This window comes from Salmo salar, chromosome ssa12, assembly GCF_905237065.1.
Source record: "Salmo salar chromosome ssa12, Ssal_v3.1, whole genome shotgun sequence".
NCBI classification, from domain to species: Eukaryota; Metazoa; Chordata; class Actinopteri; order Salmoniformes; family Salmonidae; genus Salmo; species Salmo salar.
In genome coordinates this window covers 84,440,879-84,463,736 of record NC_059453.1, presented here as the reverse complement: position 1 = coordinate 84,463,736, position 22,858 = coordinate 84,440,879, and the positions used below count along the sequence as shown (strand labels likewise).

The 22,858-nt window shown below is 44.3% G+C and overlaps 1 protein-coding gene across 4 annotated transcripts in view; it reads right to left on the bottom strand.

The window, feature by feature from the left end:
* The window catches only part of LOC106566000 (voltage-dependent calcium channel subunit alpha-2/delta-2), a 329,019-nt gene that overhangs the window by 289,125 nt on the left and 17,036 nt on the right, over positions 1 to 22,858 (bottom strand). For all 4 annotated transcript variants that reach the window (XM_045691870.1, XM_045691873.1, XM_045691872.1 and 1 more), the window contains exon 2: positions 22,109 to 22,190. In XM_045691870.1, the coding sequence (XP_045547826.1) occupies positions 22,109 to 22,190 (82 nt within the window). The remainder of the gene's footprint in view (positions 1 to 22,108; positions 22,191 to 22,858) is intronic.

Here is a 22,858-nt window from a genome sequence, read left to right as displayed (position 1 = left end):
CAATCCACTATGCTGGAATCAAGCAGAGCAACAAATGATATAAGATGTTTATGTGTCCAGAAAGGACATAACACTGCATGCTGGCAACATGCCACATGGTGAGCAGTATCCTCAAATCCCACTCTATTGATTCCCATTCAGCTGGCTTTACTCTGGGAAGAGAACACGGCTCAGCTAGGAATTGACAGAAATGTCAAAAACGCTGTATCACATTATAATTATTGGAATGAAGATACTGGTGAGAAAGCTTAGCAGGAAAGTTAACTCTAGTGTATTGATAAAAAAAAAAAAAGTAATATTCAACAATTTCAACAGGTCTTGTTGAATAAACCTGGGTGGTTTGAGTCCTGAATGCTGATTGGCTGAAAGCCGTGGTATATTTAAGTGATAGTGCCCGAGATGCCGGTGTTTGGAGGATATACTGGCACGGGTGTTGTAAGGCCCGAGACAACCTGCTTGGAGTTTGCTAAAAGGCACCTAAAGGAATCTCAGACCATGAGTATCAATATTATCTGGTCTGATGAAACCAAGATTGAACTCTTTGGCCTGAATGACAAGCGTCACATCTGGAGGAAATCTGACACCATCCCTTTGGTGAAGAATGGTGGTGGCAGCATCATGCTGTGGGTATGTTTTTCAGCGGCATGGACTGGGAGACTAATCAGGCTTAAGGAAAAGATGAACGGAGCAAAGCACAGAGAGATCCTTGATGAAAACCTGCTCTAGAGTGCTCAGGAACCTCAGACTGCGGGGAAGGTTCACAGCCACACAGCCAAGACAACACAGCCATTGAGTGGCCCAGCCAGAGCACAGACTTGAACCCGATCTAACATCTCTGGAGAGACCTGAAAAAAGCTGTGCAGCGACACTCCCCATCCAACCTGACAGAGCTTGAGAGGATCTACAAAGAGTGTGAGAAACTCCTCAAATAATACTTATGTAAATGTGATATTTCAGTTTATTTATTATTTCTAAAAGAAAAGAATAAGGCTCTAACCTGACAAAATGTGGATTGAGTTAAAGGGTCTAAATACTTTCAGAATGCACTGTATATACAGTACCAGTCAAAAGTTTGGATACACCTACTCATTCTAGGGTTTTTCATTATTTTTACAATTTTCTACATTGTAGAATAATAGTGAAGACATCAACACTATGCAATAGCACACATGGAATCATGTAGTAAACAAATAAGTGTAAAACAAATCAAAATATATTATATTTGAGATTCTTCAAAGTAGCCACCCTTTGCTTTGATGACAGCTTTGTACACTCTTGGCATTCTCTCAAACAGCTTCATGAGGTAGTCACCTGGAATGCATTTCAATTAACAGGTGTGCCTTGTTAAAAGTTAATTTGAGCTAATCAGTTGTATTGTGACAAGGTTGGGTGGGTATACAGAAAATAGCACTATTTGGTAAAAGACCAAGTCCATATTATGTCAAGAACAACTCAAATAAGCAAAGAGAAACAACTGTCCATCATTATTTTAAGACATGAATGTCAGTCAATATGGAACAATTCAAGAACTTTGAAAGTTTCTTCAAGTGCAGTCGCAAAAACCATCAAGCGCTATGATGAAACTGGCTCCCATGAGGACCTCCACAGGAAAGCAAGACCCAGAGTTACCTCTGCTGCAGAGGATAAATTCATTAGAATAACTGCACCTCAGATTGCAGCCCAGTTCAAGTAACAGACACATCTCAACATCAACTGCTCAGAGGAGACTGCGTGAATCAGGTCTTCATGGTTGAATTGCTGCAAAGAAACCACTACTAAAAGACACCAATAAGAAGAAGATACTTGCTTGGACCATGAAACACAAGCAATGTACATTAGACCGGTGGAAATCTGTCCTTTGGTCTGATGAGTCCAAATTTGAGATATTTGGTTCCAACTGCCGTGTCTTTATGAGACGCAGAGTAGGTGGACGGATGATAACCGCATGTGTGTTTCGCACCAGGAAGTATGAAGAAGGAGGTGTGATGGTGTAGATGTGTTTGCTGGTGACACTGTCTGTGATTTATTTAGAATTGAAGGCACACAACCAGCATGGCTACCACAGCATTCTGCAGCGATACGCCATCCCATCTGGTTTGCGCTTAGTGGGACTATCATTTATTTTTCAACAGGAGAATGACCCAAAACACACTTCCAGGATGTGTAAGGGCTATTTCACCAAGAAGGAGAGTGATGGAGTGCTGCATCAGATGACCTGGCCTCCACAATCACCCAACCTCATCCCAATTGAGATGGTTTGGGATGAGTTGGACCGCAGAGTGAAGGAAATGCAGCCAACAAGTGCTCAGCATATGTGGGAACTCCTTCAAGCCTGTTAGAAAAGCATTCCAGGTTAAGCTGGTTGAGAGAATGCCAAGAGTGTGCTAAGCTGTCATAAAGGCAAATGGTGAAGAATCTCAAAGGGTGAAGAATTTCAAATATAAACTATATTTTGATTTGTTTAAAACTTCTTTGGGATTGGTGTCCCTTCAACGGGACGGTTGTTTAACACTTTTTTGGTTACTAAACGCTGCAAAAAAAGAAACGTCCTCTCACTGTCAACTGCGGGTTTATTTTCAGGAAACTTAACTTGTGTAAATATTTGTATGAACATAACAAGATTCAACAACTGAGACATAAACTGAACAAGTTCCACAGACATGTGACTAACAGAAATTGAATAATGTGTCCCTGAACAAAGGGGAGGTCAAAATCAAAAGTAACAGTCAGTATCTGGTGTGGCCTCCAGCTGCATTAAGTACTGCAGTGCATCTCCTCCTCGTGGACTGCACCAGCTTTGCCAGTTCTTGCTGTGAGATGTTACCCCACTCTTCCACCAAGGCACCTGCAAGTTCCAAGACATTTCTGGGGGGAATGACCCTAGCCCTCACCCTCCGATCCGACAGGTCCCAGTGTCACGCTCTGACCTAGGAGAGCTGTGTTTTCTCTGTTTAGCTAGGCCAGGGTGTGATAGGTGGGTGGGCATTCTATGTTTTTGTTTCTATGTTTTGGCCGGGTATGGTTTCCAATCAGAGGCAGCTGTCTATCGTTGTCTCTGATTGGAAGCTATACTTAGGCCGCCTGTTTTTCCCTCTGTTTTCGTGGGATCTTGTTTTTGGGCAGCTGTGTTTATTGCAGCCCCAGAACGTCACGTTTGTTTCTGTTTCACCTGTTTCTTGTTTTGTTCGGGTTCACTAAATAAATATGTGGAACTAACGGCACGCTGTGCCTTGGCTGATTTCAGACAGGGAATTCGAAGACAGCACTCGTGACAGAAGATCCCACCAAAAGAAAGCTAAGCAGCGTGCGCTCACTAGGAAGACGAGCAGGACCAAGCAGTGTGGATCAGAGGACTGGACCTGGGAAGAGATCCTGGATGGGGCAGGACCTTGGACAAGGCCGGGAGAGTATCGCCGCCCGCCGGAGGAGATAGATGCAGGGAAGGCGGAACGGCGATACTGGGAAGAACGGCTAAGAGAGCTACAGGAGCCCGAGAGGCAGCGGCAAAAAAAATGGGTGGGGGGGGGCACACGAGTAGATTGGCTAAGGCGGGTTTAAGACCTGTGCTTACCGTGGGGAGCGAGTGACTGTACAAGCACCGTGTTATGCGGTGGTGCGCACGGTGTCGCCCATCTCTGATTGGAAGCCATACTTAGGCAGCCTGTTTTTCCCTGTGTTTTCGTGGGATCTTGTTTTTGGGCAGCTGTGTTTATTGCAGCCCCAGAACGTCACGTTTGTTTCTGTTTCACCTGTTTCTTGTTTTGTTCGGGTTCACTAAATAAATATGTGGAACTAACGGCACGCTGCGCCTTGGCTGATTTATGACAGGGAATTCGAAGACAGCACTCCTGAAACCCAGACGTGCTCTATGGGAATGAGATCCGGGCTCTTTGCTGGCCATGGCAAAACACTGACATTCCTGTCTTGCAGGAAATCACGCACAGAACGAGCAGCATGGCTAGTGGCATTGTCATGCTGGAGTGTCATGTTAGGATGAGCCTGCAGGAAGGGTACCACATGAGGGAGGAGGATGTCTTCCCTGTAACACACAGCGTTGAGATTGCCTGCAATGACAACAAGCTCAGTCCGATGATGCGGTGACACACCGCCCCAGACCATGACGGACCCTCCACCTCCAAATCAATCCCGCTTCAGAGTCCAGGACTCGGTGTAACGCTCATTCCTTCGACGATAAACGTGAATCCAACCATCACCCCTGGTGAGACAAAACCACGACTCGCAGGTGAAGAGCACTTTTTGACAGTCCTGTCTGGTCCAGCGACGGTGGGTTTGTGCCCGGTGATGTCTGGTGAGGACCTGCCTTACAACAGGCCTACAAGCCCTCAGTCCAGCCTCTCTCAGCCTATTGCGGACAGTCTGAGCACTGATGGAGGGATTGTGTAACTCGGCAGTTGTTGTTGCCATCCTGTACCTGTCCCGCAGTTGTGATGTTCGGATGTACCAATCCTGTGCAGGTGTTGTTACACGTGGTCTGCCACTGCGAGGACGATCAGCTGTCCGTCCAGTCTCCCTGTAGCGCTGTCTTAGGCGTCTCACAGTACGGACATTGCAATTTATTGCCCTGGCCATATCTGCAGACCTCATGCCTCCTTGCAGCATGCCTAAGAAAAGTTCACGCAGATGAGCAGGGACCCTGGGCATCTTTCTTTTGGTGTTTTTCAGAGTCAGTAGAAAGGCCTCTTTAGTGTTCTGAAGTTTTCATAACTGTGACCTTAATTGCCTACCATCTGTAAGCTGTTAGTGTCTCAACGACCATTCACAGGTGCATGTTCATTAATTGTTTTCGGTTCATTGAACAACCATGGGAAACAGTGTTTAAACCCTTTACAATTTTTTTTCACCTTTATTTAACCAGGTAGGCAAGTTGAGAACAAGTTCTCATTTACAATTGCGACCTGGCCAAGATAAAACAAAGCAGTTTGACACATACAACAACACAGAGTTACACATGGAGTAAAACAAACATACAGTCAATAATACAGTAGAAAAATAAGTCTATATACAATGTGAGCAAATGAGGTGAGTTAAGGGAGGTGAAGATCTGTGAAGTTATTTGGATTTTTATGAATTATATTTGAAAGACAGGGTCCTGAAAAAGGGACGTTTCTTTTTATGCTGAGTTTATATGATTCCATATGTGTTACTTCATAGTTCTGAAGAAGTATAGTATTCATAGTTTTGATGTCTTCACTATTAATCTACAATGTCGAAAATAGTTAAAAAAAAGTTAAAGCCTTGAATGAGATGTTGTGTCCAAACTTTTGAATGGTACTGCATATACATTTGAAGTCGGAAGATTACATACATTTAGGTTGGAGTCATTAAATCTCGTTTTTCAACCACTCCACAAATGTGTTGTTAACAAACTATAGTTTTGGCAAGTCGGTTAGGACATCTACTTTCTGCGTGACACAAGTAATTTTTCCAGCAACTGATTACAGATAGATTATTTCACTTCTAAATCACTGTATCACAATTCCAGTGGGTCAGAAGTTTACATACACTAAGTTGACTGTGCCTTTAAACAGCTTGAAAAAATCCAGAAAACGATGTCATGGTTTTAGAAGCTTCTGATAGGCTAATTTACATAATTTGAGTCATTTGGAGGTGTACCTGTGGATGTATTTCAAAGGCCTACCTTCAAACTCATTGCCTCTTTGCAAGACATCATAGGAAAACCAAAATAAATCAGCCAAGACCTTAGAAAATAAATTGTAGACCTCGACAAGTCTAGTGCATCCTTGGGAGCAATTTCCAAATGCCTGAAGGTACCACGTTCATCAATATAAACAATAGTACGCAAGTATAAACACCATGGGACCACGCAGCCATCAAACCGCTCAGGAAGGAGACGCGTTCTGTCTCCTCGAGATGAACGTACTTTGGTGCGAAAAGTGCAAATCAACCCCAGAACAACAGCAAAGGACCTTGTGAAGATGCTGGAGGAAACGGGTACAAAAGCATCTACAGTGGGGAGAACAAGTATTTGATACACTGCCGATTTTGCAGGTTTTCCTACTTACAAAGCATGTAGAGGTCTGTAATTTTTATCATAGGTACACTTCAACTGAATCTAAAACAAAAATCCAGAAAATCACATTGTATGATGATTTTTATGTAATTAATTTGCATTTTATTGCATGACATAAGTATTTGATCACCTACCAACCAGTAAGAATTCCGGCTCTCACAGACTTGTTAGTTTTTCTTTAAGAAGCCCTCCTGTTCTCCACTCATTACCTGTATTAACTGCACCTGTTTGAACTCGTTACCTGTATAAAAGACACCTGTCCACACACTCAATCAAACAGACTCCAACCTCTCCACAATGGCCAAGACCAGAGAGCTGTGTAAGGACATCAGGGATAAAATTGTAGACCTGCACAAGGCTGGGATGGGCTACAGGACAATAGGCAAGCAGCTTGGTGAGAAGGCAACAACTGTTGTAGCAATTATTAGAAAATGGAAGAAGTTCAAGATGACGGTCCATCACCCTCGGTCTGGGGCTCCATGCAAGATCTCAGCTCGTGGGGCATCAATGATCATGAGCAAGGTGAGGGATCAGCCCAGAACTACACGGCAGGACCTGGTCAATTACCTGAAGAGAGCTGGGACCACAGTCTCAAAGAAAACTATTACTAACACACTACACCGTCATGGATTAAAATCCTGCAGCGCACGCAAGGTCCCCCTGCTCAAGCCAGCGCATGTCCAGGCCCGTCTGAAGTTTGCCAATGACCATCTGGATGATCCAGAGGAGGAATGGGAGAAGGTCATGTGGTCTGATGAGACAAAAATAGAGCTTTTTGGTCTAAACTCCACTCGCCGTGTTTGGAGGAAGAAGAAGGATGAGTACAACCCCAAGAACACCATCCCAACCGTGAAGCATGGAGGTGGAAACATCATTCTTTGGGGATGCTTTTCTGCAAAGGGGACAGGACGACTGCACCGTATTGAGGGGAGGATGGATGGGGCCATGTATCGCGAGATCTTGGCCAACAACCTCCTTCCCTCAGTAAGAGCATTGAAGATGGGTCGTGGCTGGGTCTTCCAGCATGACAACGACCCGAAACACACAGCCAGGGCAACTAAGGAGTGGCTCCGTAAGAAGCATCTCAAGGTCCTGGAGTGGCCTAGCCAGTCTCCAGACCTGAACCCAATAGAAAATCTTTGGAGGGAGCTGAAAGTCCGTATTGCCCAGCGACAGCCCCGAAACCTGAAGGATCTGGGGAAGGTCTGTATGGAGGAGTGGGCCAAAATCCCTGCTGCAGTGTGTGCAAACCTGGTCAAGAACTACAGGAAACGTATGATCTTTGTAATTGCAAACAAAGGTTTCTGTACCAAATATTAAGTTCTGCTTTTCTGATGTATCAAATTCTTATGTCATGCAATAAAATGCAAATTAATTACTTAAAAATCATACAATGTGATTTTCTGGATTTTAGATTCCGTCTCTCACAGTTGAAGTGTACCTATGATAAAAATTACAGACCTCTACATGCTTTGTAAGTAGGTAAACCTGCAAAATCGGCAGTGTATCAAATACTTGTTCTCCCCACTGTATATCCACAGTAAAACGAGTCCTATATCGATATAACCTGAAAGGCCGCTCAGCAAGGAAGAGGCCACTGCTCCAAAACCACCATAAAAAAGCCAGACTATGGTTTGCAACTGCACATGGGGACAAAGATTGTAACTTTTTGGAGAAATGTCCTCTGGTCTGATGAAACAAAAATGGAACTGTTTGGCCATAATGACCATCGTTATGTTTAGAGGAAAAAGGGGGAGGCTTGCAAGCCAAAGAACACCATCCAAACTGTGAAGCATTGAGGTGGCAGCATCATGTTGTGGGGGTGCTTTGCTGCAGGAGGGACTGGTGCACTTCACAAAATAGATGGCATCATGAGGCAGGACAATTATGTGGATATATTGAAGCAACATCTCAAGACATCAGTCAGGAAGTTAAAGCTTGGTTGCAAATGGGTCTTCCAAATGGACAATGACCCCAAGCATACTTCCAAAGTGGTGGCAAAATACCTTAAGGACAACAAAGTCAATGTATTGGAGTGGCCATCACAAAGACCGGACCTCAATCCTATAGAAAATCTGTGGGCAGAACTTAAAAAGTGTGTGTGAGCCAGGAGGCCTACAAACCTGACTCAATTACACCAGTTATGTCAGGAGGAATGGGCCAACATTCAACCAACTTATTGTGGGAAGCTTGTGGAAGGCTACCCAAAATGTTTTACCCAAGTTAAACAATTTAAAGGCAATGCTACCAAATACTAATTGAGTGTATGTAAACTTCTGACCCACTGGGAATGTGATGAAAGAAATAAAAACTGAAATAAATCATTCTCTCTACTATTATTCTGATATTTCACATTCTTAAAATAAAGTGGTGATCTTAACTGACCTAAGACAGGGAATTTTTACTTGGATTAAATGACAGGAATTGTGAAAGCCTGAGTTTAAATGTATTTGGCTAAGGTCTATGTAAACCTCCGACTTCAACTGTATGTCACACCCTGACCATAGAGAGCCTTTTTTATTCTCTATTTTGGTTAGGTCGGGGTGTGACTAGGGGGGGTGTTCCTATCTAGGTTGTTTAGTTCTATGTTGGCCTGGTATGGTTCCCAATCAGAGGCAGCTGTTTATATATATTTCCTCCTAATATTGTACAATCATTGTGTCGCTTCATTGGCCTGGGCTACTGTTTGTTTGAGTTCAAGACCAGATTTGTATGTAAACAAGGTGTATGTAAACTTCCGACTTCAACTGTGTGTGTGTGTGTGTGTGTGTGTGTGTGTGTGTGTGTGTGTGTGTGTGTGTGTGTGTGTGTGTGTATCCTCTCTTCTCTGTATTTGTTGAAGGATCAGTGAATCTGAAGTGTGTTAATTTGAATTCTCTCTAATCCTGGTCTTCCCACACACATTCCCCTGGGCTTCATACTGGAGCTCAGTGTTTCCCCTGGGCTTCATACTGCAGCTCAGTGTTCCCCTGGGCTTCATACTGCAGCTCAGTATTTCCCCTGGGCTTCTTACAGCAGCTCAGTGTTCCCCTGGGCTTCATACTGGAGCTCAGTGTTCCCCCTGGGCTTCATACTGCAGCTCAGTGTTCCCCTGGGCTTCATACTGGAGCTCAGTGTTCCCCCTGGGCTTCATACTGCAGCTCAGTGTTCCCCCTGGGCTTCATACTGGAGCTCAGTGTTCCCCCTGGGCTTCTTACAGCAGCTCAGTGTTCCCCTGGGCTTCATACTGGAGCTCAGTGTTCCCCCTGGGCTTCATACTGCAGCTCAGTGTTCCCCTGGGCTTCATACTGGAGCTCAGTGTTCCCCCTGGGCTTCATACTGCAGCTCAGTGTTCCCCCTGGGCTTCATACTGCAGCTCAGTGTTCCCCCTGGGCTTCATACTGGAGCTCAGTGTTCCCCCTGGGCTTCATACTGGAGCTCAGTGTTCCCCCTGGGCTTCATACTGCAGCTCAGTGTTCCCCCTGGGCTTCCTACTGCAGCTCAGTGTTCCCCCTGGACTTCATACTGCAGCTCAGTGTTCCCCTGGGCTTCATACTGCAGCTCAGTGTTCCCCCTGGGCTTTATACTGCAGCTCAGTGTTCCCCCTGGGCTTCATACTGGAGCTCAGTGTTCCCCCTGGGCTTCATACTGCAGCTCAGTGTTCCCCCTGGACTTCATACTGGAGCTCAGTGTTCCCCCTGGACTTCATACTGCAGCTCAGTGTTCCCCTGGGCTTCATACTGCAGCTCAGTGTTCCCCCTGGACTTCATACTGGAGCTCAGTGTTCCCCCTGGGCTTCATACTGGAGCTCAGTGTTCCCCTGGGCTTCATACTGGAGCTCAGTGTTCCCCCTGGGCTTCATACTGCAGCTCAGTGTTCCCCCTGGGCTTCATACTGGAGCTCAGTGTTCCCCCTGGGCTTCATACTGGAGCTCAGTGTTCCCCCTGGGCTTCATACTGGAGCTCAGTGTTCCCCCTGGGCTTCCTACTGCAGCTCAGTGTTCCCCCTGGGCTTCATACTGGAGCTCAGTGTTCCCCCTGGGCTTCCTACTGGAGCTCAGTGTTCCCCCTGGGCTTCCTACTGCAGCTTAGTGTTCCCCCTGGACTTCATACTGGAGCTCAGTGTTCCCCCTGGGCTTCATACTGGAGCTCAGTGTTTCTTCCTCACAGACAAACTAGGAGGAGAGACTAGGATCAGCCCAGTCTGCCACTCCCAGGCTATATTCCATAACCATGGAGAAGAGAGCAGGAGAGAGGGATGAGAGAGAAAAGAGAGGAAGAGGGAGTTAGAGAGGCCCAGTGCAGCACAGTATGTGGTATATTATTGGTACTGTGCCAGTGCATATGGGGTTAAGGAGCCGTCATGTGTATGAGGCTAAATGATTCATGCTGATTAGGCCCTTCTTATTGAAATTAATTAAGAGCCAAACATATGTTACAGTGCTTTGCAGTTTAAAAATCTCTCTAGAAAAGGGGGTGAACAAATGGCCATAACTGTGTGTGTGTGTGCCTGCGTGCGTGTGTATGTTTTCTGATCAACTCTAGAGTTACTGTAGTCCATGGTGATAGTGTGTGGGTGTAATCCTACGGTATGATTCTCAAAACAGGTCTGACTAAGCCTGAGGATATGAAAAGAATGCCAGGGTCCACCACAGCACAGCAGCCTCTCTCAGAACAGAACAGATCACAGCAATGAGGATTATAATGAGGAAGAGAGAAACAGAAAAGAGCATCCTTCCTCCCTCATTAGAGGCTCTCTCTCTTTCCATTATCTCATTCTATCTATTCTCTCTCTTTCTATTCTCTCTCTCTATTATCTCTCTCTCTTTCTCTCACTCTCAAATCATGCATCTCTAATGATGTCTCTATAAATATGCCCACATTCTCCAAATATCTGTTCTTGCTGTCAAATCATCCATCCATACCCTCACACAAATCCCCTCCTATTCTAAAAACACCTACCCTCTCTCTCATTCATCAGTCTACCCCTGATTTTTAAACCTTCAATATCGACCCTACTTCTCTCTCTCACCAAGCACATCCTCTCTGCCCTTTCTCTCCTTCACTAAATACCCACAATCTCTCTGCTTGAAAATCTCAACCAAGAGGCACAGAATAGATCACATTAAATTCAACTTCCTCCCGTCACTCTCTCAGCGTAAGACAAACCAAAAAATATTTGCAGACTCTTTACTGTGATTTTTTTAAACTCTGAGAATAAACTGTTCATGAAGAGGAAGGGGGCGTGGAGGGAGGCAATCTTGTTACCAGCCGGCATAGCCCTGGGAAGATTTCTATCAGACACACGTATAGAGAGAGGCATCCATTTAGAAAATGGCTTTTCAAGGCATGCTGGGCCATTTAGCACACCCTGTGACGACTCCTGTTTGGGGCCGTGATAAATGTTTTTCACACCAACTATTGCGCATGCACACAGTCCTTAGACTAACACATACACACTAAGTACCTTGTTCAAGAGCACATCGACAGACTTTTCACCTAGTCGGCTCGAGGGATTTGAACTTGCAACCTTTTGGTTATTGGCCCAACACTATTAACTGTTAGGGTACCTGCCGCCAGTATTCACTGAAACAGATGAGACTAACTAGTCTAGACTAATAGTTACCATTCCCACAGCATACACTCAATCTCATTCCTTCTGACAGCGCAAACACAAACTAATACACATGCTGTATTTGCTTAAGCAAGTTCACACTATTCCTATTCAATGAATATTGACACAAACTAGGAACATCAAAGCCTGTATTTCATTGAGTAAATAGCAACAGACCAAATTGTATTTCTCTGTAAGACAATGCAAATTATCTTTGTATCAAGCTACAACGTCAAAGCAACCAACACATCCCCATGCCAACCAACAACAACCATCATCGCTCCGCCCACCCAAACACCTAAACCATTTAGCCACCACCACTAGCACTGACAGAGGAACAGAAACAGAAACAAGAGGCCATATGTGTGTCGTCTCTAGAATACAGATACAAGAGGCCAGATGTGTGTCGTCTCTAGACTACAGATACAGAAACAGGAGGCCAGATGTGTGTCGTCTCTAGAGTTCATAAACAGGAGGCCAGATGTGTGTCGTCTCTAGACTACAGAAACAGAAACAAGAGGCCAGATGTGTGTCGTCTCTAGAGTTCATAAACAAGAGGCCAGATGTGTGTCGTCTCTAGAGTTCATAAACAGGAGGCCAGATGTGTGTCGTCTCTAGAGTACAGAAACAGAAACAAGAGGCCAGATGTGTGTCGTCTCTAGAGTTCATAAACAGAAACAAGAGGCCAGATGTGTGTCGTCTCTAGAGTTCATAAACAGAAACAAGAGGCCAGATGTGTGTCGTCTCTAGAGTACAGAAACAGCGAGGCCAGATGTGTGTCGTCTCTAGAATACAGAAACAGAAACAAGAGGCCAGATGTGTGTCGTCTCTAGAGTACAGAAACAGAAACAAGAGGCCAGATGTGTGTCGTCTCTAGAGTACAGAAACAACAGGAGGCCAGATGTGTGTCGTCTCTAGACTACAGAAACAGGAGGCCAGATGTGTGTCGTCTCTAGAGTACAGAAACAGAAACAAGAGGCCAGATGTGTGTCGTCTCTAGAGTTCATAAACAGAAACAAGAGGCCAGATGTGTGTCGTCTCTAGAGTTCAGAAACAGAAACAAGAGGCCAGATGTGTGTCGTCTCTAGAATACAGAAACAGAGAGGCCAGATGTGTGTCGTCTCTAGACTACAGATACAAACAGGAGGCCAGATGTGTGTCGTCTCTAGAGTTCATAAACAGGAGGCCAGATGTGTGTCGTCTCTAGACTACAGAAACAGAACAAGAGGCCAGATGTGTGTCGTCTCTAGAGTACAGAAACAGGAGGCCAGATGTGTGTCGTCTCTAGAGTTCATAAACAGGAGGCCAGATGTGTGTCGTCTCTAGACTACAGAAACAGCAAGAGGCCAGATGTGTGTCGTCTCTAGAATACAGAAACAGAAACAAGAGGCCAGATGTGTGTCGTCTCTAGACTACAGAAACAGAAACAAGAGGCCAGATGTGTGTCGTCTCTAGAGTACAGAAACAGAAACAAGATGCCAGATGTGTGTCGTCTCTAGAGTACAGAAACAGAAACAAGAGGCCAGATGTGTGTCGTCTCTAGAATACAGAAACAGAAACAAGAGGCCAGATGTGTGTCGTCTCTAGACTACAGAAACAGGAGGCCAGATGTGTGTCGTCTCTAGAATACAGAAACAGAAACAAGAGGCCAGATGTGTGTCGTCTCTAGAGTACAGAAACATAAACAGGAGGCCAGATGTGTGTCGTCTCTAGAGTACAGAAACAGAAACAAGAGGCCAGATGTGTGTCGTCTCTAGAGTACAGAAACAGAAACAAGAGGCCAGATGTGTGTCGTCTCTAGAGTACATAAACAGAAACAAGAGGCCAGATGTGTGTCGTCTCTAGAGTTCATAAACAGAAACAAGAGGCCAGATGTGTGTCGTCTCTAGAGTACAGAAACAGGAGGCCAGATGTGTGTCGTCTCTAGAGTTCATAAACAGAAACAAGAGGCCAGATGTGTGTCGTCTCTAGAGTTCAGAAACAGAAACAAGAGGCCAGATGTGTGTCGTCTCTAGAGTACAGAAACAGGAGGCCAGATGTGTGTCGTCTCTAGAATACAGAAACAGAAACAAGAGGCCAGATGTGTGTCGTCTCTAGAGTACAGAAACAGAAACAAGAGGCCAGATGTGTGTCGTCTCTAGAGTACAGAAACAGAAACAGGAGGCCAGATGTGTGTCGTCTCTAGACTACAGAAACAGAAACAAGAGGCCAGATGTGTGTCGTCTCTAGAGTACAGAAACAGAAACAAGAGGCCAGATGTGTGTCGTCTCTAGAGTTCATAAACAGAAACAAGAGGCCAGATGTGTGTCGTCTCTAGAGTTCATAAACAGAAACAAGAGGCCAGATGTGTGTCGTCTCTAGAGTACAGAAACAGAAACAAGAGGCCAGATGTGTGTCGTCTCTAGAGTTCATAAACAGAAACAAGAGGCCAGATGTGTGTCGTCTCTAGAGTTCATAAACAGAAACAAGAGGCCAGATGTGTGTCGTCTCTAGAGTTCATAAACAGAAACAAGAGGCCAGATGTGTGTCGTCTCTAGAGTACAGAAACAGGAGGCCAGATGTGTGTCGTCTCTAGAATACAGAAACAGAAACAAGAGGCCAGATGTGTGTCGTCTCTAGAGTACAGAAACAGAAACAGGAGGCCAGATGTGTGTCGTCTCTAGAGTACAGAAACAGGAGGCCAGATGTGTGTCGTCTCTAGAGTACAGAAACAGAAACAAGAGGCCAGATGTGTGTCGTCTCTAGAGTACAGAAACAGAAACAGGAGGCCAGATGTGTGTCGTCTCTAGAGTACAGAAACAGAAACAAGAGGCCAGATGTGTGTCGTCTCTAGAATACAGAAACAGAAACAAGAGGCCAGATGTGTGTCGTCTCTGGACTACAGAAACAGGAGGCCAGATGTGTGTCGTCTCTAGACTACAGAAACAGAAACAAGAGGCCAGATGTGTGTCATCTCTAGAATACAGAAACAGAAACAAGAGGCCAGATGTGTGTCGTCTCTAGAGTACAGAAACAGAAACAGGAGGCCAGATGTGTGTCGTCTCTAGAGTACAGAAACAGAAACAAGAGGCCAGATGTGTGTCGTCTCTAGAGTACAGAAACAGAAACAAGAGGCCAGATGTGTGTCGTCTCTAGAATACAGAAACAGAAACAAGAGGCCAGATGTGTGTCGTCTCTAGACTACAGAAACAGGAGGCCAGATGTGTGTCGTCTCTAGAGTACAGAAACAGGAGGCCAGATGTGTGTCGTCTCTAGAGTACAGAAACAGAAACAGGAGGCCAGATGTGTGTCGTCTCTAGACTACAGAAACAGAAACAGGAGGCCAGATGTGTGTCGTCTCTAGAATACAGAAACAGAAACAGGAGGCCAGATGTGTGTCGTCTCTAGACTACAGAAACAGGAGGCCAGATGTGTGTCGTCTCTAGACTACAGAAACAGAAACAGGAGGCCAGATGTGTGTCGTCTCTAGAGTACAGAAACAGAAACAGGAGGCCAGATGTGTGTCGTCTCTAGAGTACAGAAACAGAAACAAGATGCCAGATGTGTGTCGTCTCTAGACTACAGAAACAGAAACAGGAGGCCAGATGTGTGTCGTCTCTAGAGTACAGAATCAGAAACAGGAGGCCAGATGTGTGTCGTCTCTAGACTACAGAAACAGAAACAGGAGGCCAGATGTGTGTCGTCTCTAGAGTACAGAAACAGGAGGCCAGATGTGTGTCGTCTCTAGAGTACAGAAACAGAAACAAGAGGCCAGATGTGTGTCGTCTCTAGACTACAGAAACAGAAACAAGAGGCCAGATGTGTGTCGTCTCTAGAGTACAGAAACAGAAACAGGAGGCCAGATGTGTGTCGTCTCTAGAGTACAGAAACAGAAACAAGAGGCCAGATGTGTGTCGTCTCTAGAGTACATAAACAGAAACAGGAGGCCAGATGTATGTCGTCTCTAGAGTACAGAAACAGAAATAGGAGGCCAGATGTGTGTCGTCTCTAGAGTACAGAAACAGGAGGCCAGATGTGTGTCGTCTCTAGACTACAGAAACAGGAGGCCAGATGTGTGTCGTTTCTACAGAAACAGGAGGCCAGATGTGTGTCGTCTTTAGACTACAGAAACAGGAGGCCAGATGTGTGTCGTCTCTAGACTACAGAAACAGAAACAGGAGGCCAGATGTGTGGCGTCTCTACAGAATCAGAAACAGGAGGCCAGATGTGTGTCGTTTCTAGAGTTCAGTACATAGTGTAGATACTGTAGACACACGGCTGGTGTTGATTCCATTTGGACCAGAAGCAATACAACAGTAGACCTAGCTTCAGAGAGAGAGAAAGAGAGAGAGAGAGAATTGAGAACAGAAAAAGAAAAAAAGATAATAGAGAGAGAAAGAGAGAGAGAGAGAGAGAGAGAGAGAGAGAGAGAGAGAGAGAGAGAATAGAATAGAAAATAAAAAGAGAGAATAGAGAGAGAGAGAGAGAGAGAGAGAGAGAGAGAGAGCGAATAGAAAAATAAAAAAAGAGAGAATAGAGAAAGAGAGAGAGAGAGAAAATAAAATAAAAATAAAAAGAGAGAATAGAGTGTGAGAGAATAGAGAGAGAGAGAGAGAGAGAGAGAGAGAGGGGGGAGAGAGAGCGAATAGAAAATAAAAATAAAAAGACAGAATAGAGTGAGAGAGAATAGAGAGAGAGCATCTAATGAGGATGATCTTTTCTGTTTCTCTCTTCCTCATTATTATCCTCATTGCTGTGATCTGATCTGTTCTGTTCTGAGAGGCTGCTGTGCGAGAAATAGAGAGAGAGAGCAAGAGAGCGACAGACAGAGAGAATACAAAATACAAAATAACAAGATAGAATAGAGAAAGAGAGAGAGAGAGAGAGAGAGAGAGAGAGAGAGAATAGAAAATAAAAATAAGAAGAGAGAATGGAGAGAAAGACAATAGAGAGAGAGAGAGCATCTAATGAGGATGCTATTTTCTGTTTGTTTCTTCCTCATTATTATCCTCATTGCTGTGATCTGTTCTGTTCTGAGAGGCTGCTGTTAGAGAGAAAGATAGAGAGAGAGAGCAAGAGAGTGACAGAGACAGAGAGAGAGAGAGAGCAAGAGAGTGACAGAGAGAGAGAGAGAGAGAGAGAGAGAGAGAGAGAGAGAGAGAGAGAGAGAGAGAGAGAGAGAGAGAGAGAGAGAGAGAGAAAGAGAGCGAGAGAGGCTTCAAGGGGACTCCTATGGTAGGTACACCTATAGCTCATCTCTTGGCAGTAGTACCATAGACTACTTTATCACTGACCTCAACCCAGAGTCTCTCAGAGCGTTCACAGTCAGCCCACTGACACCCCTATCAGATCACAGCAAAATCACAGTCTACTTGAACAGAGTAATAATCAGTCATGAGGCATCAAAGTCAAAGGAACTGAGTAATACTAAGAAATGCTATAGATGGAAGGAATGTAGTGTGGAAACCTACCAAAAAAACCTTTAGGCAACAACAAATTCAATCCCTTTTAGACAACATCCTGGACAAAACGTTCCACTGTAATAGTGAAGGTGTAAAGTTGGCAGTAGAAAATCTAAATAGTATATTTGACCTCTCAGCTTCCACATCAAATCTAATCTCAATTTCAAACAGAAATCTGAAAAAGTTAACAACAATGACAAATGGTTTGATGAAGAATGCAAAAACCTAAGAAAGAAATTGAGAAACCTGTCCAACCAAAAACATTAGAGACCCAGAAAACTTGAGTCTACGCCTTCACTATGGTGAATCACTAAAACAATACAGAAATACACTACGGAAAAAGAAGGAACAGTACGTCAGAAATCAGCTCGATGTTATTGAAGAATCCATAGACTCTAACCACTTCTGGGAAAATTGGAAAACACTAAACAAACAACAACATGAATAATTACAGTGTATCTATCCAAAATGGAGATGTATGGGTAAACTCCCATCTTTTTGGCTCTATAACAAAGAACAAACAGCAAAAACATATACATGATCAAATACAAATCTTAGAATCAGCTATTAAAGACGACCAGAACCCACTGGATTATCCAATGACCTTGAATGAACTACAGGACAAAATAAAAACCATCCAACCCAAAAAGGCCTGTGGTGTTGATGGTATCCTTAATGAAATGATCAAATATACAGGCAACAAATTACAATTGACTATACTTAAACTCTTTAACATCATCCTTAGCTCTGGCATCTTCCCCAATATTTGGAACCAAGGACTGATCACCCAATCCACAAATATGGAGACAAATCTGACCCCAATAACTACCGTGGGATATGCGTCAACAGCAACCCTGGGAAAACCCTCTGCATTATCATAAATAGCAGACTCGTACATTTTCTCAGTGAAAACAATGTACAAAGCAAATGTCAAATGAGCTTTTTACAAAATTATCGTACGACAGACCACGTATTCACTCTGCACACCCTCATTGAACAACAAACAAACCAAAACAAAGGCAAAGTCTTCTCATGCTTTGTTGATTTCAAAAAAGCCTTTGACTCAATTTGGCATGAGGGTCTGCTATACAAATTGATAGAAAGTGGTGTATATATACATATATCAACAAATTGGCAAGGGCACTAGAACGTCTGCAGCACCCGGCCTCACCCTACTAGAACCTGAAGTCAAATGTCTTCTATTTGCTGATGATCTGGTGCTTCTGTCACCAACCAAGGAGTGTGTACAGCTGCACCTAGATCTTCTGCACAGATTCTGCCAGACCTGGGCCCTGACAGTAAATCTCAGTAACACCAAAATAATGGTGTTCCAAAAAAGGTCCAGTCGCCAGGAACACAAATAGAAATTCCATCTAGACACCGTTTCCCTAGAGCACACAAAAAACTATACATACCTTGGCCTAAACATCAGCGCCACAGGTAAATTTCACAAAGCTGTGAACGATCTGAGAGACAAGGCAAGAAGGGCCTTCTATACCATCAAAAGGAACATAAAATTTGACATTCCAATTAGGATTTGGCTAAAAATACTTGAATCAGTTATAGAACCCTTTGCCCATTATGGATGTGAGGTCTGGGGTCCAGCCACCAACCAAGAATTCACAAAATGGGACAAACACCAAATTGAGACTCTGCATGCAGAATTCTGCAAAAATATCCTCAGTGTACAACGTAAAACACCAAATCATGCATGCAGAGCAGAATTAGGCCGATACTCTCTAATTATCAAAATCCAGAAAATAGCCGCTAAAATCTACAACCACCTAAAAGGAAGCGATTCCCAAACCTTCCATAACAAAGCCATCACCCATATTTGTTTATTTATTTTTCCTTTTGTACTTTAACCATTTGCACATCGTTACAATACTGTATATAGACATAATATGACATTTGAAATGTCTTTATTCTTTTGGAACTTCTGTGAGTGTAATGTTTACTCTTCATTTTCATTGTTTATTTCACTTTTGTATATTATCTACTTTTATTTCACCTTTATTTAACCAGGTAGGCTAGTTGAGAACAAATTCTCATTTACAACTGCAACCTGCCTTGATAAAGCAAAGCAGTTTGACACATACAACAACACAGAGTTACACATGGAATAAACAAACATACAGTCAATAATAGAGTAGAAAAAGTCTATACACAGTGTGTGAAAATGAGGTAGGATAAGGGAGGTAAGGCAATAAATAGGCCATGGTGGCGAAGTAATTACAATATAGCAATTAAACACTGGAATGGTAGATATGCAGAAAATGAATGTGCAAGTAGCGATACTAGGGTACAAAGGAGCAAGATAAATAAATAAATACAGTATGGGGATGAGGTAGTTGGATGGGCTATTTACAGATGGGCTATGTACAGGTGCAGTGATCTGTGAGTTGCTCTGACAGCTGTTGCTTAAAGCTAGTGAGGAAGATATGAGTCTCCAGCTTCAGTGATTTTTGCAATTCGTTCCAGTCATTGGCAGCAGAGAACTGGAAGGAAAGGTGGCCAAAAGAAGAATTGGCTTTGGGGGTGACCAGTGAGATATACCTGCTGGAGCGTGTGCTACGGGTGTGTGTTGCTATGGTGACCAGTGAGCTGAGATAAGGCGGGGCTTTATCTAGCAGATGACCTGGAGCCAGTGGGTTTGGCGGCAAGTATGAAGTGAGGGGCAGCCAACGAGAGCATACAGGTCGCAGTGGTGGGTAGTATATGGGGCTTTGGTGACAAAAAGGATGGCACTGTGATAGACTGCATCCAATTTATTGAGTAGAGTGTTGGAGGCTAAATGACATCGCCAAAGTCGAGGATCGGTAGGATGGTCCGTTTTACGGGGGTATGTTTGGCAGCATGGGTGAAGGATGCTTTGTTGTGAAATAGGAAGCCGATTCTAGATTTAATTTTGGATTGGAGATGCTTAATGTGAGTCTGGAAAGAGAGCTTACAGTCTAACCAGACACCTAGGTATTTGTAGTTTGTCCACATATTCTAAGCCAGAACCATCCAGAGTAGTGATGCTGGACGGGTGGGCAGGTGCGGGCAGCGATCGGTTGAACAGCATGCATTTAGTTTTACTTGCATTTAAGAGCAGTTGGAGGACACGGAAGGAGAGTTGTATGGCATTGAAGCTCGTCTGGAGGCTAGTTAACATAGTGTCCAAAGAAGGGCCAGAGGGATACAGAATGGTGTCGTCTGCATAGAGGTGGATCAGAGAATCACCAGCAGCAAGAGCTACATCATTCATGTATACAGAGAAGAGAGTCAGCCTGAGAATTGAACCCTGTGGCACCCCCATAGACTGCCAGAGGTCCGGACAACAGGCCCTCCGGTTTGACACACTGAACTCTATTAGAAGGCGTGGCAATCATTTGAGAAACCAAGGCTGTTGAGTCTGCCGATAAGAATGTGGTGATTGACAGAGTCGAAAGCCTTGGCCAGGTCGATGAATACGGCTGCACAGTAATGTCTCTTATCGATGGCGGTTATGATATCGTTTAGGACCTTGAGCGTGGCTGAGGTGCACCCATGACCAGCTCTGAAACCAGATTGCATAGCGGAGAAAGTACGGTGGGATTCGAAATGGTCGGTAATCTGTTTGTTAACTTGGCTTTCGAAGACCTTAGAAAGGCAGGGCGGGATGAATATTGGTCTGTAACAGTTTGGGTCTAGAGTGTCTCACCCTTTGAAGAGATGGATGACCGCGGCAGCTTTCCAACATTTGGTAATCTCAGACGATACGAAAGAAAGGTTGAACAGGCTAGTTATAGGGGTTGCAACAATTTCGGCAGATAATTTTAGAAAGAGAGGGTCCAGATTGTCTAGCCCAGCTGATTTGTAGGGATCCAGATTTTGCAGCTCTTTCAGAATTGGGCAAGTTGCGCTTGGGCAAGTTGCTGCAGGGAGTGCAGAGCTGTTGGCCGGGGTAGGGGTAGCCAGGTGGAAAGCATGGCCAGCCGTAGAAAAATGCTTATTGAAATGATCGATTATCGTAGATTTATCGGTGGTGACAGTGTTTGCTAGACTCAGTGCAGTGGGCAGCTGGGAAGATGTGCTCTTATTCTCCATGGACTTTACTGTGTCCCAAAATGTTTTGGAATTAGTGCTACAGGATGCAAATTTCTGTTTGAAAAAAGCTAACCTTAGCTTTCCTAACTGACTGTGTATATTGGTTCCTGACTTTCCTGAAAAGTTGCATATCGCGGGGGCTATTCGATGCTAATGCAGAAAAGAAAAAGAAAAGAAAAAGAAAAAGCCACAGGATGTTTTTGTGCTGGTCAAGGGCAGTCAAGTCTGGGGAGAACCAAGGGCTATATCTGTTCTTAGCTCTACATTTTTTGAAGGGAGCATGCTTTTTTAAGATGGTGAGGAAAGCACTTTTAAAGAGCAACCAGGCATCCTCTACTGACGGGATGAGGTCAATATCCTTCCAGGATACCCGGGCCAGGTCGATTAGAAAGGCCTGCTCGCTGAAGTGTTTCAGGGAGCGTTTGACAGTGATGAGGGGTGGTCGTTTGACCGCAGAACCATTACGGACACAGGCAATGAGGCAGTGATCGCTGAGATCCTGGTTGAAGACAGCAGAGGTGTATTTTAGAGGGCAAGTTGGTCAGGATGATATCTATGAGGGTGCCCATGGTTACGGATTTATGGTTGTAACTGGTAGGTTCCTTGATAATTTGTGTGAGATTGAGGGCGTCTAGCTTAGATTGTAGGACGGCCGGGGTGTTAAGCATATCCCAGTTTAGGTCACCTAACAGTACGAACTCTGAAGATAGATCGGGGGCAATATATTCACATATGGTGTCCAAGGCACAGCTAGTGGCTGCGGTGGGTCTATCACAAGTGACAACGGTGAGAGACTTGTTTCTGGAAAGGTGCATTTTTAAAAGTAAAAGCTCGAATTGTTTGGGCACAGACCTGGATAGTATGACAGAACTCTGCAGGCTACCTCTGCAGTAGATGCATGGGATCAGATATGATATTAAACCTCAAATTAAGTACAGATCCCAGTACTTACCCCTCTTATCTGCTGGGTTCCAGTGACCAACTGTATAGTCTTCTCCAGCTCCTTCTCAATGCGGCCTGCCCAATGCATCATTCTGAAGGAACAAAGACACACAGCTGTAAAAAAGTACATTCCCTTCCCTTGTTTAACCTCATGTGATGTACTGTACGTGTCTTTCCGTCTTTCTGTCCGTCACCCACTCCCCTCCTTCCCTCCATAGACACACTTCTTTTTCATCTCCTAGCGTCAGTTTTATTCATCAACATCCCTTCCAGACGTCAATCATCGCAGTAGGGTTCTGGTTGGATGGAGTGTGAGCGTGTGTTCTGAAAGCTGGGCTTGGATCAGTAGCACAGCTTATAAGGCCATGTAATACATTTTTAAAAATCAGGTCTGACAGAAGTGCACAATAAGCAGGAGGCACTCTCAGTGGATGAAGCCAAGTCTGGAATGAAGAGATCAAACTTCTGGAATACCCCACTGTAGATCTCCCACCAATGCTACAAATGACTGGATCAAGATGTTGACAAGCTGCTGTTCAATCAGCAAGAGTTAGCAACTTAGAGTGGAGGCCCTACCCACCCAGGCATCAACCACCCCCATCTAAAAGAGAAATAATTACACTCACATACATAAAAAAGATCATTAATGAGTAATAATAAAAAGTAAGTCAAATCAAATCAAATTTTATTTGTCATGTGCCGAATACAACAGGTGTAGACCTTACAGTGAAATGCTTACTTGCAAGCCCTTAACCAACAA